Below are 17,405 nucleotides of genomic sequence, written 5' to 3' on the forward strand. Positions count from 1 at the left end.
ATGTCACATTTTACAAATGTGACCTCAAAGGTATCAAAAAAGAAGACACAGATATGTAGGAACCCACCTCTCAATGTGGACAAGCTCTCTTAGCATTGGGTACAGCAAAAGGAGCTAGAAGTAATGTTACAGGCCTAATATTGCAACAAGGTAATGTGATGCATTAGTGCAGCCATACCTAAAAAATAAGATATGATCGTGTTACACTGATGTCATCATCCTCTTGCTCCCCATTGCCAAGATTTTCTGTTGGGCTTTCTTGGAAGGGAAATTGAGCCTACATTCCTATTCACAAGTCAATTTTGCAGCTGATTTTTTTGTGTTCAAGCATTGAACTGTGCATTTCTGGGAAACCTTGACAACAACGCTACTGTTGGGTTCAGTTAGCCTACTTAGAAGGTAATGACAATCAGTTTGCCTACTCTTTGGTCTTCCACTCATCCATTTGGGAGCAAGGATGGTGAAATGTTCCTATCTGTACTAGCCATTGCATCTCATTCAAACACCTTTGCTCAAATTCTCAGCAGCCTCAACCAAACTGAACACACAAATGGAAATCTAATTCTCACACCTCTAACCTTTGCCCTTCAGCTGCTGCTTCTCTAACCCTTCAAGTGAACTTCTTTTATATGTTCCTAAAAAAAATAAAATAATAAAAAAATCATGTTGACAAGCTTCCTACATAATAGAGCAGCACACATTTTTTATTTCCATCTTTTTATCTTTTCATCTACCTATTCTATTTTTTTCATAATTTCTTGCTTTTGCCAAAATTAGATTGTAAAATGATGTCAGAATCACATAATTTTATTTGTCTAAGGCAACATGGAATTGTATCTCACTGTATAAATATTAAACAAGATAAGTAGCAAATAATGTAGGCTTGTGAATGAAGGCCTTGTAAGTCCCATGTTTGGTAACATTAATTTAAGAACATAGAGTACCAATAATACAAGCAAATTCAGCAGTTTGTGCATCCAAAAAGACCTCATTCTGTCATTCGAAATTAATTTAGGGGTAAGAAAATATTGGCCAAGGTGTCAATATCTATTCATTTAAAGACTTGGCATTAACTTCATTATACTTGTTCCCTCTCAATTCCTGGATTCTCTCTGTTGTCTCACTCTTCTCAAGCATATCCTGTTTCTCATCCTAATAAAGCTTTCCCTTACTATATAGATTGCATAAGATTCTGGACAGGTTAACCTCTAGGTCAGTGAAGGATGCTGAAAAGGATGTTTTTTTCACTGCCTGGGGCTCTGGAGAGCTGCTCTTGGAGAGCTACCTTATTTGCTTTCACAGAGCAATGACTTCTGCCCACAAAAGCAGCAGTTACAGTCAAGCTGGCTCAGTTCAAGTACAGTCAAGAGTAAGTCTGGAAAATGTTGACACTTGTAGGCATGATTCACAACCTGAGTCATGACGTGGGACAACTGTGCTTAGATGCACTGGTAGAGATTCATGGAAGTGGGATTTCCTGTTTAGTATGGTATTTATCTTTATATGAAGTAAACCCTACCTGCTTACACTTAAATTAAAACTTCTTTAAGCAAAGATCTTCCTGTTCTCTGGTTTTCCTCTTTGATTCTATACATTGTTTTTTTATTCCCCTCCCTTCAATTACATAAATTTTACCAGAAATTTTCAAAGTAATTATTCCTGGAAAATTCTAATGGTTTTCATTTCAAATTCATTCTCTAATCCCCATTCTATCCAGTGATTTTTTCTTTTTATTTTTTTTTTTCCTCACACAAACACAATGTTTTTTGGTTATCTTCTTGTTTATGTTATATTTCTCCTATTCTGCAAAGCTATATAAACTTAAATTGATATAAAAATTGGATTTTAATTTAATCACTGTCTTTTTACCTTCACAACTGATCATCACAATACTACAGGGTCAGTGTGAGGTTGGAGTTCAAATTCCTTATGCATTTGCTAAACCCAAACATACCAATTGTTGCTTCTTAAGCAGTTCAACGTGTCCGCTCTATGACTGATCTGCACATATGTAATATGGCAAAAGGTCTTCAATCAACACTTTTTTAGAACTTCTAGTAAACAGACAGTCCAACTGGGCAGCCGGCCCCCCTGAATCTGGTAGACCACCAGGAAAAATGGAAGGGCATGACAACATAAAGGAAAGTCTACCACTAACACTGGTGAGATTAACAAATAATTTATTGCCAACAAGCAACTCAACTTCTTGGTTTCAATTTCTGCTAAATAATTATCAGTGCAGTACTCTTGAGTGGCTGACTAAAATGAGAAATGAGTTCATGCAACTAAATTTTGGTCAGTACAAAAGAACTACATATAAGTTTCATTGATGTAATTATCATCATCATTTTTAGATCGTGCTTGATTTAGACCATTAATCTTAAATATTTTATGAAATGTTTAAAAATGATATATAACAGATGTACTCTGACTAACCATGAGCAGATTACCCAGAAAACGACTACACCTGACAACTGCAATATTTTAACAAAAGCACATTTCCAGCTAACCATTATTTAAACGTGTAACAATCTTTCTGCAAAGAAAACAACTGATCATTCTTAGGCATTTTTTAGTTTATCAGCCACTGTAGTTTGTCATGATCCTTTAACACAGAACAAGCAAACAAGCACCACCACCACCAAAATGGAAAACCATACAAAATTAGTAAAATTCTGAGTTTCATCTGTGAAATTAATTCTATCTAGGGATTTCAATGATAAGTATGTGTTGCCAGTTTAGCAAACCTCTTTTAACACAGCCTACTTTACTCCATAGAAGGTATGTAAGTAGGTAATATATGTGTTAAAAGTTATCAAAAGTTAAAACATCACAACTCTATTGTCAGCGAACCTCAAACCAGGTCAGATTTCATACTGCCATAAATCATAATGTACAAATTGTCCTCAAAGCACACATTTATGGCAGGAATCAAGAACAAAGCATAAAGCTAAACATCCTCCTCACCACAGTTTGAGAACAAATTATGTTTATTGAAAACAACTTAAGCGTAACTGCTACATTATGATACAATTGTTCTCAGCAAAACAGTCAGTTTTCAAAGTGTATGTTTCTCTATACACATTGTATACAAACAGCTTTTCTCCAACACTCTCACCTTTTGATAGTTATCATCTTGGGTTTACAGCACTGCTGTACAAGCTCCTTCTAGGAACTCTACAAGTTCCTTTGTGCTCCACACAAATTCAGGAGTAGGAATGAAGTCACCAGCAGACCTTCTGTCTACTTTTATCTTCAAGAGACAAAAACTGAGTAGAATTTGTATTTTGTTTTCATTTCTTTCCCAGTGAAAATACTGATTTTGAAAAATGGTATTGATGCTGCAAACTTCACTGTGGGGATAGGTTAGGCTAGAGGCAAACTTAAGGTCTCCTGGTGACCACTTCCTCTGGCTTAACACACTAACTCAGGAATACCATCTTCTATGATTTACCTCTGTGAACTACAGATATCTTCTCACCCATCATGTTGTGATTGTTGTCCTGCACAAACCTCAGGTGGTTTTCACAAAGCCAGATGAAAACAATAATTCATTCTCAGTAAAACTATTTTTCTACTCATGCAGCCAGTAAGAAGGATGTGTACTGTATTTTCTAAGCAGTTGCTTTCCATCCTTATGTAATGCTTATTATAAAATGTGTGCCAAACATCTTACTCCTCCCATTCAGAGGTATAATTGTTAATCTTTTTTTTTCCCTTTTTTTTTTCCTTTTTTTTTTCTTTTTTTTTTTTTTCCTACAAAGGTAAATTTTGTGTAAGCACTAAAAAAAGATGAAAAAGTCCTTCAAGTTTGGATGCAGAGTTAGAAGACGAAGATGGGAGAAGCAGATGTAACTGAAGACAGATGTAATTGAAGACTATTATTACTGAACACCAATGTTGAGATAATAGTAAAAACAACAATTCTGCTTGGATATCTGTGATTCCAGCAGGTGAAGTGACAAACTGTGCAGCTCCTATGCACCCCATTGCTTCATGACTTCAGAGTTATGTTAGTATCTTGGAAAAAAAAAAAAAAAAAAAAAAAAAAGATTTTAAAAACCATCCTGGCAAACAAATGCATGAGCACTTCTTGAAGAGAGGACAAGTCCCACTAATGTCAGTTGATTTACTTGCCTGAGAGACTAACTCAAGACAAATTACAGTGAGAATGTACATCTAATGTTAAGTAAAGGTTGATACCCAAGCTTCAGTACTGATTTTTTTTTCATTGCTTTCTACCAGCAAAATTACAAGGTATATTCTTCCCAACTTTTAAATCTATCTTCCCACAAAATATCACTTGTTATCAGAACTTAACTTGCAGAATTAAAATCTGCAAGCAATTTTTGCTGAAAGGTATAAAGGGAACCTAACCTTAACCGTTGAGGTTAGCAACAAAAAAGCAAATGTGAGCAATCTAACAGCTGTACATCTAAGCAGCTTACTGAAAGTCTGGGAAGAGATAATAACTAAACAAGGACCATACTAAAGTCAATATCCCTAAAGTTACAGATCCCATTTTTAATTTCTATTCCTCCCTATGTTTTTAAACAGATGTACCCAGCTAATATCTTTGTAATTAGTCTATGGTACACTGAATAGCAAATTATTTCAGTTTTCTCAGATTGACTCAATACCACATGCTCCCATACATGTCCAAAGTGGAATGCACAATATAACCATATTACAGAAGTCTCAGGAATCAGACAGCAGCAGAATAAATCACTCTGTGAACAAGCTGTGTACCAGGCTTCATTAGTTATAATTACCCCCAAAATATGCTCAGCAGAATGCACCCGTGTCATCTGGGAGTGACACACAATAGAGTGGGCAACTTATAAACTCCTCCAAGCACAGAAAGAGTCCATAAAACAACTGGCTTGTGCATTTGGATTCATGTGATAACACCTCCTATTGCATAAGCCACCAGATGACACAGATGGGGCAAATCTAAACAAGGAACATTTCTTTTGTATAGGCATTGGACTTCATTTGATGCCTATTCAACTAACAAGCTAGGAAACCTAACTATGAAACACTAGATCTTTGTCCTTTTTATTTCCCAGATTGTGCTACACTTGCTCGAAATAATGAAACATATAGTTTTAACTACTTCAAAGATAAAGTCCTAAGAAAAACAAAACAAAACAGGAATGTTAAATTTAACATACTTATGCATAGGCAGAAACAAACACTCCTCCCCAAACTTTAAAGGGAAACATTTCTAACATGTTAAACAGTATCTCAATTTCATACATTGCATTATGAAAAGAAGTAAATACTGACAGAAGTTCTTTGAGAACACATATCAGCATTCAGATATTTTTTTTCTGTAGAAAAGAATATTAATTAATCCTATATTCACATATTAGATCACCTTTCCTTTAATGATTATTACAGAACTAACCACATTACAGTTAATGCAACATAGATCTCAATTTAATTATGTACTCTTTTTTTTTTTTTTTTTTTCTGCCTCCTGTACTTTCTGCCAACCATAACAACTATTTTCTCTCTGGGACATTCCAATCTCATACCAAATGCACTTTTCTCCCTCCTATTCTTATTATTTACTTTCTTGTATCCATAATTCATTACATTTCTGGTCTTCTTATTAAATGCTTTTTCACCTTATTTCTGTAATTTTTTATTATTGTCCATTGCTACAGAGATTTGATCATGTGAAAATCTTGAAGGTAAATACTTGTTTACTGAAACTAACTTATGCTTTACTCAGAGGGAAGGTGATATTCATATACAGTTAACCATACAGACTGATTCAATAGCAAATATAACGTGCAAGTTAAACTTGCTCATATATGTCAGTAATTTAATACAAACATGGGAATTTGTATTGTCTGGAGGTTATCATGTAAGCCAGTGCATACACAAACACATTGACATGAATTCTCGTGTATTTATTTGCTTGCGTGTTTAAACATGTAAGCACATACAAATATACCCACATAAAAATACAGGTACACACTCAAAGAACTCCCTACACCTTTAGGTGGCCAATACAGAGTTTAAGCTCTGTTACTTTTTCAATTTGCTATTAAGGAACCACATAATGTCCCCATGCCTGTTAGCTACTTCCAAGACACCCCGGAACATAAGTCCAAAACTCTGATTTAAATTATTAACTTAACTACATGACACTGAGTGACATTGAGTTCTGTGAAACTTCTCATATCTATAAGGTAAATAATTGGTTATTTTTATACATTGGACTCTAGCTGTGATCATGGATTTAGAACATGAAATGTCACATATAGAACTGAGCATAGCCCTGATAGGTAAGTTCAATTAAGGTCTCTTATAAACAGCATCAGGTAACCTGTGATCAGTCACATCCATGCATCTGCAAGACTGCATGGATGCAAGCAAGGACAGAATTTGGCCCAGTTTGGCCCCATTTCCATGTAGTGCAACCAAGAGGTCATTTTTCAGTATCCACACAGTCAACACTGGCCAAATCCATATAGTGTTCACAGGCAGAGAGGCAGCAATTTCCTATTTTTAATACATCAGAGAACCACAAACAATTGGTGAATATGAGCTGCTAGGGTATTATTTGAATTTACTGCCTTCTCCTCATTTTTTTAAAAAGAAACAGATATTGAAACTATCCTAGCTAATAATTTCATTCTGACACTTGAGTTTAAAAGGTTAAGTTACTATCTGAAGAAAGGTAATCTGGCTGCCTTTCATAGCAGCCTGCAAGCTCTGCAATCTGCATAGAGAGGGGCATTTGTCATCATTAGCTGAGCAGTGACAGCTGGCACCTAGGGTGTCCCAGATTCAAGAAGTGGCAAAGGCGTTCTTTTACCTTAAGTTGCCATTAAGTATAGCATGCTTCATAAGGAGAAATATTTTCTTTTTGTTATACAGCATGTAATAACAGCAGTGAATGCATCTGTGTTTACTTCAGCATGGAGAATAAGCTGATATACAATTAGCAGTTGTTTTTAGACAGTAAGACACTAGGTTTATATTACAAACAAATATCCAATTTATGTAACTTGAAAATAATTGTGATTGTCTCAATATTAGCACAGTATATTTTCTTCAAAGATATTCCAGATTGATTGACTCATAAACTTTATGGACATGAAAAATTGTGAATAAAACACACTTTTTAACTAGAGGTATGGTACTGTCACTTCAAGCCAGGAAGGCCTAATTACTTAAAACAGACAGGTTATTAGCTACAGGGAGAAGAAAAAAAAGATAGTACTACATTGGAATACAAGTTAATGTAGTACATTACTGCTTTGAAAGAATACCTGATGGAGCACTATTTTAACAACAGCATTAGAAACTTAAAGCATATTCTTATTCTTATTCATTTAACAGTTTCCCACAATATTTTTTTCAAAACAGTTCCATGAGGTTTTGCAAACGTATAAATATTTAAGAGTGTATTTAATGAATGCAATGTGTAAAAGCCTATGAAAGAAGTTGGTTTCATGGCAGCATCAATTATTCGATTTATGAAAGACAGAAGGAATGGTTTATAAACATTAAAAGACCCTGATTTGGTTATTTTTATAGAAACAAAATACAAAGCTAAAAACTAATATGGTTTGACAAAAAAAAAAAAAAATAATAATAATTTAAAAAATAAGAAAAAACATCTCACTTCACAGTCTCTCAAATTTGGAAACATAATACATAATGCTAGATTTTGCATTATTATGTAAACTAGTTTTTCCACAAATAAAACTAATTTTTGTGTTAATGTAAAATCTATGCAAATACATGCAGTCATTTATCAGGAAAGCTGACAAGCATTCCATATTGGAGAGGGAAAATGAAACTGCCTCAAGAATAGAGGCAATTAATTATTTCTGTATTTTCTCTTCCTCTGTCTTGAGGCACAAAAGTTATCCATCCAGTTAAAACAGCAAATGAAATAAAGAGATTTTTTTTTTATTTAAACACATATGGCTTTTGCCTGCAATACTGATCACCACAAGGTCTACAGATGCCCGTGGCTAAATTGTACACTGGCAGATGCACACAGGGGAAAACTGTGTTAATGCAGCGTGGTGAACAAAACAAATGAAGAACTGAATTTTGGGGTGGGGGGGGGGTGGGGAGCGGAGCGGAGAGAAGGGACTTATTTCACCCCATTGAAATACGCAGTTTGCCTATCAATAATGGATTAAGTTAGTAATAAATCTAACCTAAAAAGTTTTTTCCTCATCTACTACATTAAAAAAAAAAAAAAAAGGCTAAATAGGATGTGTAGAAGAAATCATCAACAAAGGCCCAGGCAATTTTGTAAGGTACAGATTATAAATATTGGGTTTGCCAAGATAAATGGTTATATTATTTCATCTTTACAATTAAGGACTAATAGTACATAATGAATGTACTGACTGAATATAATGGGAAAACTGTTGTCCAGCATACTTGCTCTCACTTTTTTTACTTCTTAAAGAACCAATCTGTTGAAGTATAGCCAAAACTGCAAGCATTATGGCTCAACCTAGCATATGTGATATATTCCTGTGTAACTCGGAGTGCTAGTAAGAGTTCTGCATATGCTAACGGTTTCCTTTTATAGGCTTATTTTCAAAATTGAAGCTAAATGTAGCCACTTTGTACCCAGAAATAATTTACGGAAGAAAACAACTATAAAAACAAAATAATGGAAATGGTAAAACATTCACTGAAATAAGACAGAATCGTTTAGGTTGCAGTAACTTCTCTCTTAATAGGCCTGTACGTGCGGCATAACTTTAAAATTACCACAGTAATGGCCAAAAAAAAAAAGTAGGAAGGAAAATATTTATAATCTATTTTTGACAAGGACACATCACACAACCAAAGTAAATTCACCTCATTAAAACCAGTACTTCCAGGAAAATAAATAAATAAATAATAATAAAGTCCTGGAAGTTTCCTTTAGTGTTATGAAATAATTATTCCAAATCACTTGAAACTGTAAATAAAGAAGGTTTAAAAAATGCTAAATAATAAAGACATCTTCTTTACCTCATCCAAAACTAAGGAAACTTCATTAACATTGTTAACATTGTCACCACCCTATCAGTTACACCACAATTTTTTTCATATTTTCAATGGTACTAGTGTATTATAAACTATAAGGTGCTCAAACGGCAAAATCTATTTCTACTATTAAGAGAAATTGACAGCAATACTGCTGTAAGATAAACACAGATATTTACATAAGCAGCTAGCAGCTAGCTAGCAGCTAGCTATCAACAAATGTATGGGAAATTTACAAAATTACATGACTATATGTTACTTCTATAGTCATTCCTATTTCAATGATACTGTCATTATGCCACAAAGCACCCATTTCTCTATACTTTATCCTAGAGCTATGCTGAAAAAAAGATAGAGAAAAGTAGGAAGAATGGTAGGTGACCTAAATTTTCATACCCACATAAGAGGAGAGCCAGAGTAGTTTGATGCTCTTAATAAGAGATGTGATTTGCCCTCAGACAAAAAGTTTACACTATGACAATATTATGACAATATTCCACCAGTTAAGAAAAAGTTTTCAGAGCGGTGGTGGGAACATCGATACATTTTAAAGGCCAGAAGATTTTAGGATCAAGTTTTCCTGAAGAGATCTCTCCCTTTCTTCCTTAAATAATAAATTGGTTGACATGTTTATATTACAGTTAAAACTAACATGTATTTTAGGAACAATTAATAAGTGTTTTTTAGCAAGTGGGTTGCTTATATTTAAGACTGTTAAAGATGAAGCACCTTTTGGGAGTTCTAGAAATAGTCCTGAATATATGAAAGTAAGTACATGAAAAGTACAGTTTTGAGATTTTGAAATCATAGTCTTTCACCCATTTCTATGAATAACCTTATCCTCCTTGTAAAAGCTTCAGCGCAGATTAGGAGAAATATGTTTGTGAGAGCATCCTGTTAAATACAAAAAACAAAACAGCACTGTCCTTTCTCAGGAAGTTAAACCAACACTACCATCACTAAAACACAATGAAATTAAGTAGGAAGTCCTGCTTGACAGGAGAGTAGATGCTCAGGCCAAAAATATATTTTCCTTATTATACTTACCAACACATGCATTTGATATTTTAAATATTGTGAAGGCACGCCATATTCATACTAGTCATAAATCATAACCTCCAAGTGTTATCCTGCTTCGGCCCCAATCCTGCAAATAACAGCTCGTGGATTTAACCAACTGTTAGCCTGAAGAAGCCACTGACCTCATCAGAACCAGCCAACTGTTTAGCTAACCATGTGTGTATTGGCAGGATCAGGGTCTTCATAAGGTTCAATGAAACGTATTAATCACTCATGACGAACTCACTCAACTCCTCCCTTCACCCTTATTTTGAAAGAAAATATCTGAAAGCTGTACACTACATTAAAAAATAGAGTCTGCATTAAAATATGCAAGGCATGTCTTTTTATAGCTAAGTTGAGATAAAGTGAGTTACATAGGTGATTTACCATACCCATGCTATTGTAAGGGGAGAGAACAGATTTAGTTTTGACTACGAGGGGCTAAATGTATATTATATGTAGCATGAAAACCAGCAATAAACACATAGCATGACAAAATGCATATGAAAAATGGTGTTTGGTAATAGCTATATGTAGGTTAGCACTCAAAGATGTTAAGCAATGTGTTTTCTGCTGATTTCAGCAGCTCTGGCAACTATCTACAAGAGTGCATAGTTGAGTTTGCTGGTCGATACGAAACCAGCTTACATAGAAACATCAGTTGTAGAAGTATATCTGTTCAAGATCTACCACCCCTACATTTCTGCTGGATTAATAAGATGTTGGGTTACTCAAAAAACACACAAACAAGCTGGGTGATGTCATAATTTATATAATGATACATTTCAAATGCTACCACACTTTAGTTTCGACTTCCATGCATTTTCTATGTTCTAGTCCTCCTTCAGACAACGTATTGCAGGGATAGAAGTTACAAAGAGGAAAGGTTAGTTTAGAGATGAAGCCTTAGGAAGCTGATCATCCAATGCATACAGCTTTATTTTCAAGGTCAATGTTGAATATTTTCAGTCATTTGATCATATGCAGCATGAAACAGTAATGAGAGTTCTGCAGTGTTGGATGATCCGCTACAGATGTAGTAGATTAAAAGGCGCTAATCCCCACTGATTCCATACTCCTCTCAGTTCAGCAGAAAAGAGCATTCTTAAAGCAGGAGATCTCTCCCTTTTTTTTTTTTTTTTTTTTTTTTTTTTTTTTTTTTTTTTCTTAAAAATAAAAAAAAAAGGCAATGTTGGACTCCCTAAATGAAATGTTGTACTTTAAGGAATGTCTGGCTTTGGAGAAGCTGATGTAGAAGTGAACCAAATGAATAATTCAATGCATTTTTTCCTGCTTGGATGTTTCTGCGGTTCTAGCTAAAATCACAATTTGCAGCTGTGCAAGCTCTATGTTTACTTTTGAGATGTAACATTTTAAAGACAACAAATCAATTACTTTCTTTCCTTTTTTTTTTTTTTTTTCCCTTTAAAAGATTGCAGATTAAAAGAATTTAAAGCATTAACAGTATGGCCGTATGACCTAGAATGACAAAGTCCAAAACTAATGCAAACTCTTTTTTTTTTTTTTATTTTTAATGGGAAGAGAATACATACACATGCTAAGTTTAACACTAACGAATGCTAAGTGTGTACTGCAAAAAGGAGCTACAGCAGATTTTCTTAAAAAGGTAAAAAACATCTGCAGAAAACTACAGATAACTGAAGGAAAATATTTGCGTGCATAATTCTACATAAATTTATATCCCAAAATCTAAGTCCTGAAGCATATATCATTAAAATAAAGCTTTTGCAAATGCTCTAGCAACTTACTTTTAAGCTTACCATTTCATTGTTCCTAAGTTTAAAAGTGTAGTCAAAAAGTAAAATGCAAATAGGAATACAGACACTTGCAAGTACCGTCAACCGCTATCACAAAAAAATGATGCTGCGTATTTTATATAAAGTGACATTTAAAGCAAACTCTCCACAAATATCTATCTTTAGTTTTCCTACTTGAAAAATAGTAAATTTATTGTTGCTGGCAGGATGATATGGAAGAAATAACCAGGATGAATTGAGGGGGGGGAAGGGGAGAATGAGAATCCAAGAAATCAGATACATTCAATGAGCCTTCAAACTCACTTCAGCAGTAGGGATAAATAATTTAATAAACTCAGCTTCATTTTTTCCTAGCTCCCTAGTGCAATAGACAGATATTAAAAAATAAAACTTTAAAATTCATGAGCGGTTGTGTGTGGAAGAACTATCACTACATAATAAGAAATATAAAGTGATATCAGTGTAAGCACTTTGGGTGTATATGCATCAGCATGTGCATTTTAACTCATGCTTTTCACCATATGAAAATAAATTATTGGTGAAATTTATAAAAGCGACTTTTTTTTTTTTTTTCAATTTATATTTTGGTGGCGTGGACGAGTACCTGCAGTCATATATTTTCAACACTGTTTGGCTTTCTGGCTAGTAAGATCACCGCACGACAAGGCAATGTAGTTAGAAAGATTTGAAATAACAAGTAGAGTTCAACAAATGCAGCTATAGTACTCTAATTAGGGGGAAATATCTAGAAAACAGTAATTTGGTAAAAGTCACCAATATCATATGGTACTATTATCATGACAAACGATCAATCATCATTTTAATGAGGTGATTTTAATCTCAATTTACCAGAACAACTCAATCCATATAAAAATAAAACTCAGTGGTGAAAAGGTGTTCCTTCCTTTTATAAATTATTAAGGACACGTTAATAACTACAAAGAAAAACTAACTGCGCTAAGTGGTCAGAAACCTCGAAAATATTCATATTTTATATTTTGTAAAGTCAGATATATTGTCATTTTCAGAATACAAAGCAAACCACCGACTTCGTGTCATTTGAAACGATACGGTCACCTTAACAGTTACATTTCAGTGGTTGACTGGTGTCAGACATGCCTAAATCCACATATTTTCAAGCTATCAAATGTTTATTTTTGTGTGTGTGAAATGAAATGATGTAGTGAAATTGATCCTAACCTTTAGTGGTAAACATAACCCAGCCAAGGCTAAGTCTGATAGGCACAACAGTTCCCATAACCGCCGAGATACAACACATATAACCTGCATTATTTGTCACGGGGGGGAGGGGGGGGGGTTAATCTTAACGTTATGTATGGACGGCTGTGATTTGGCAGAGAATACGTTATTTTAATTTCGATTATTTTGACACGTTATGAAAATTCAGCCTTCTGACGGTTAAAAAGGGACGAGATATCGCCTCTTGCCTTCAGAAACTGTATTTCCTGAGCGAAAACCCACTGGGTGAAAACAAACAAAACCTTGCCCGAAACATTTCCATCTTCAACGTGCAGCTGAAGGCTCTTCTCGCACTTCGGAGTTTGGGACTGCGTGTCATCCCACAGGAAACGGCTGCTCCCCTTGGCGGAGATGGGGAGAGCGAGCCAAACCCCTTTTGTCCGCCCGCCTCAACTTTCGTTTTTTACGCGGCGGCGGTGCGCGACCTCGCAGGGAAAGGAACTCGGCCTGATTTACACCGCCAAAAAGCCGCACCCCCCTCCCCCCCCCCATGGTCAGAAAGGGACGGAGGAGTGGCGCCGGGGGGTCCCCCTGCCCCGGGGCCCTCCCGCTTTGCCCCTTCCCATTCCTCCTACGTTTCCCTTCGTGCCCCCTACCCGGCCAACGCCTCTGCGGGCAGGGCGCGCCCGGCACCGCCGCGGCTCCGGGGGGCGGGCGGGGAAGGGGGTTCGGCCCCGGACCGATCCCAGCCCCAGCCTCGGGGGTAGTTGGGCGTGATCCTTCCCCTCCCCGCCCGCCGCCGGGTATCCCGGCCCTCCTTTGAAGCCGGAGGTGCCTGCGCGGCACTGGGGGGAGCCGCACCCCGGAGTCCCTGGGAATTGGGGGGGGTCCTGGACCCCGGGGAGGAGCTAGGGCCGGGGGGGAACCACTTGTGCCCCGCTCGGCAGCCGCCCCTACTTGCCGAAAAAGCTCCCCGCAAAAAGCTGGGGGGAAAAACGGCCCCTTATAGCCCCAAAGAGACGGGGAGCGGCCGCCCGCCGCCGGCGGGCCGAGAAGAAGGAAGGCTTCTTCGGGACGAGCTGTCACCTGCACGTTTTCGGCGAGGAGCCCCGAGCCGGTCCTAGACTTGTTTTTACTAATGGGCAGAAAAACGATTCCCGCATCGGCTTCCTCCTAGGAAGCTGCAAGGGGAATCGCCCGCAGAAACGCCAAGAGCAAGCGAGGCGAGCGCAAAGTCAGAAATTCTCCGCTGTATGCAAGAAAGTTGGTCGCCTTAATGCGGTGAATAAATGTCGTGAGATGTTCCTTGCATTATGACCTCTCCTTAGCGACACATACGTCTGTGACAGTCACTTTAAAAATTAATAATTGGGCAGCAGCTTAAAGATTCCTTAAAGACAAGCGATGAAAAGCTTGGGTGTATTTTTTTTTTTCTTTCTATATATTTATATATATAATTTAGGGTTTTCTTAGAGTGAAGCTCGATAGAAGAGTTTGCCACTCGGGATTATTTGCAAATAAAGGTCCCGATTACTACCATTTAAGGCACCGAAGGAGAAATTTACTAATTACGCATCACGCGCACGAAACCCAAGGTGTCAGATGAGCAGCATGCCAGCACGTTTGCAGTCGCTAGCATCCCTCCTGTGAGCGCATTTACTAAACGCAGCTTGCTAGCAGAGCCCGCTGTACAATGAGCCGTCCAGGTTTGAAATTAATAGGTGCTCCTGGTGCCACCACGTCTCCAACAGCAGCCGAACACCCAGACTTCGCCACACGTCCGAGCGCTACGCGGAGCACGGGAACGAAGCTAGGAGCTGGCGGAGGAGATTTACCCTTCGGATCTGCTACTTGGTTTCTGGAGGGAGCGTGAAAAAGATCTGACAGCCCCGTTTAGCGATCGATTCTCCCCTCCAGAAGGTAGGAAGACAAAAAGCAAGGCGAGACACAATGCACAAACGCCTGAAATCTCCAGATCGCTTCGACCCCGCCAGAAGGTCCGCCGAAAACGCCCCCAAATCGCGTAGTTTGGCGGCACACTTTTATTCCGAAGGGCACTACACTGCCGTGCATAAGCCGCCTCTCTCCCCGGCCGTTTCGGGAGAGCCAAAACTTCCCGCTGGCAGTCACGGACCGCTCTCGGGATGCGAGGAGGGCGGCTCTAAATGAACTTACGGGCGGGCTCCGGCCGGGACCGGGCGGCCCTGGCCGCCCCCTGGGGCGCAGCCACCCGCACCTGTGGGCTCGACGGCGCCGTCGGGGGACCCGCTGGGAACGGAGCCGCGCAGGGTCCTTTGGAAACGTCCCTGCCCTTGGGATTACACCCGGAGGAGAGCGGTGTCCCTCGATTTCCCGGCGCTTTTCTGCCGGGAACCGGCTACCTTTGTATATGTGCGTGTGCGTATACATATCTATCTCCTAGAGAGGGATTAATTAGCCGGGTTTGAGCTGAAAGAGGCTGCAGTGACGAGCCCAGTGGCGATTGGCCGCCCGCCTGCCTGGCCCTGCCTTTATAATTTCCACACGAGTGCATCTGGGCTCTTATACAAACCAACAGCCAGCTTCTTCTGACATATACACACACACGCGGCACTTTTTCCACCATCTGATTAACCGCCCTGCACACACAGAGTGATTACTACGGGAAAACATAAATAAATACGAAGAGGTTTTATTATTTTGACTACTGGAAGCCTCGCTGTGTCTCAGTGCAACTTTTGTTTTTATTGCTGCCGGGGAAGGTGCAGCTCTCGATGCTTTCCTCTCACTCACGGACCCTTTAAAAAAAGGGGGAGGAAAAATATCGCCCCCTCCAGTCCCCCGCCCGCCCCCCCGCCACACACACTTCGAGACGGCTGATCTAAAAAAGCAGGAAGAGAGCATCTGAGGAGCAGCAGCCACAGCGCATTTTGAAAAACATTTGTTACGTTTCAGAGTGCAGCAGCCTGTTTCTCCTCTGAAGTTGGCTCCAGCCTTAGCAGCCGCATTGGATCCCACAGCCTACTGCGAGACTCCGGTGTACAATCCGGATCTCTGCCCCAACATGATCGCGGCCCAGGCCAAGCTGGTGTATCATCTGAATAAATACTACAACGAGAAATGCCAAGCCAGGAAAGCTGCCATCGCCAAGACGATCCGCGAAGTCTGCAAAGTGGTGTCGGACGTGCTGAAGGAGGTGGAGGTGCAGGAGCCTCGCTTCATCAGCTCCCTGAACGAGATGGACAATCGCTACGAGGGCTTGGAAGTCATCTCCCCCACGGAGTTCGAAGTCGTGCTCTATCTGAACCAGATGGGGGTCTTCAACTTCGTGGATGACGGCTCCTTGCCGGGGTGCGCTGTGTTAAAGTTGAGCGACGGGCGCAAGAGGAGCATGTCCCTCTGGGTGGAGTTCATCACGGCGTCTGGCTACCTCTCCGCTCGCAAAATCCGCTCCAGATTTCAGACTCTGGTGGCTCAAGCCGTGGATAAGTGCAGTTACAGAGACGTGGTAAAGATGGTGGCAGACACCAGCGAGGTGAAGCTGCGGATCAGGGATAGGTACGTGGTGCAGATCACTCCGGCGTTCAAGTGCACGGGGATCTGGCCGCGGAGCGCTGCCCACTGGCCGCTTCCCCACATCCCCTGGCCGGGACCCAACCGGGTGGCGGAGGTCAAGGCCGAAGGGTTCAACCTCTTGTCCAAGGAGTGCCACTCGCTGGCCGGCAAGCAGAGCTCGGCCGAGAGCGATGCCTGGGTGCTGCAGTTCGCCGAAGCCGAGAACAGACTGCAGATGGGCGGCTGCAGGAAGAAATGCCTCTCCATCCTCAAAACCTTGCGGGACCGCCACCTGGAGCTGCCGGGCCAGCCCCTGAATAATTATCACATGAAGACTCTGGTTTCATACGAATGCGAAAAGCACCCCCGAGAGTCGGACTGGGACGAGTCGTGCTTGGGCGATCGGCTCAATGGGATTTTACTGCAGCTCATCTCCTGCCTCCAGTGCAGGCGGTGCCCGCATTACTTCTTGCCCAACTTAGACCTCTTTCAGGGCAAACCTCACTCAGCCCTGGAAAACGCGGCCAAACAGACGTGGCGACTGGCTAGGGAGATACTGACCAACCCGAAAAGTTTGGAGAAACTTTAGGGAGGTAACTGTAGAGCGGGCCTGTCCGATAAAGCGGCTGAGATCCTGATGAAGTTTAAGCTTCCTGTTCGAAAAGTCAGATGTTTCCACTTGACAATGCAACTCATATTCTCTTTTAAAAAGGAATATAGCTTAGGCTCTTCACCAAAAAACGCAAATAAAAACAGCAAGTATCATGCCTCTTATCTGCACCACAGTTTTGCAATTTCCCGCGGGGGGGG

The 17,405-nt window shown here is 39.6% G+C and overlaps 2 protein-coding genes across 2 annotated transcripts in view; one reads left to right on the forward strand and one right to left on the reverse strand.

Annotated features, from left to right (window-relative positions):
* The window catches only part of NBEA (neurobeachin), a 527,091-nt gene that overhangs the window by 140,698 nt on the left and 368,988 nt on the right, over window positions 1-17,405 (reverse strand). The window lies entirely within an intron of this gene.
* MAB21L1 (mab-21 like 1) lies at window positions 15,569-17,403 on the forward strand. The gene has a single exon (XM_035324434.1). It carries the CDS (start codon window positions 16,105-16,107, stop codon window positions 17,182-17,184), a length of 1,080 nt encoding a protein of 359 aa, XP_035180325.1. The 5' UTR covers window positions 15,569-16,104; the 3' UTR covers window positions 17,185-17,403.

Source organism: Oxyura jamaicensis, chromosome 1, assembly GCF_011077185.1.
Source record: "Oxyura jamaicensis isolate SHBP4307 breed ruddy duck chromosome 1, BPBGC_Ojam_1.0, whole genome shotgun sequence".
NCBI classification, from domain to species: Eukaryota; Metazoa; Chordata; class Aves; order Anseriformes; family Anatidae; genus Oxyura; species Oxyura jamaicensis.

Coding starts and splice junctions, on each gene's coding strand:
- MAB21L1 (XM_035324434.1), top strand. CDS start 16,105: ATGATCGCGGCCCAGGCCAAGCTGGTGTATCATCTGAATAAATACTAC.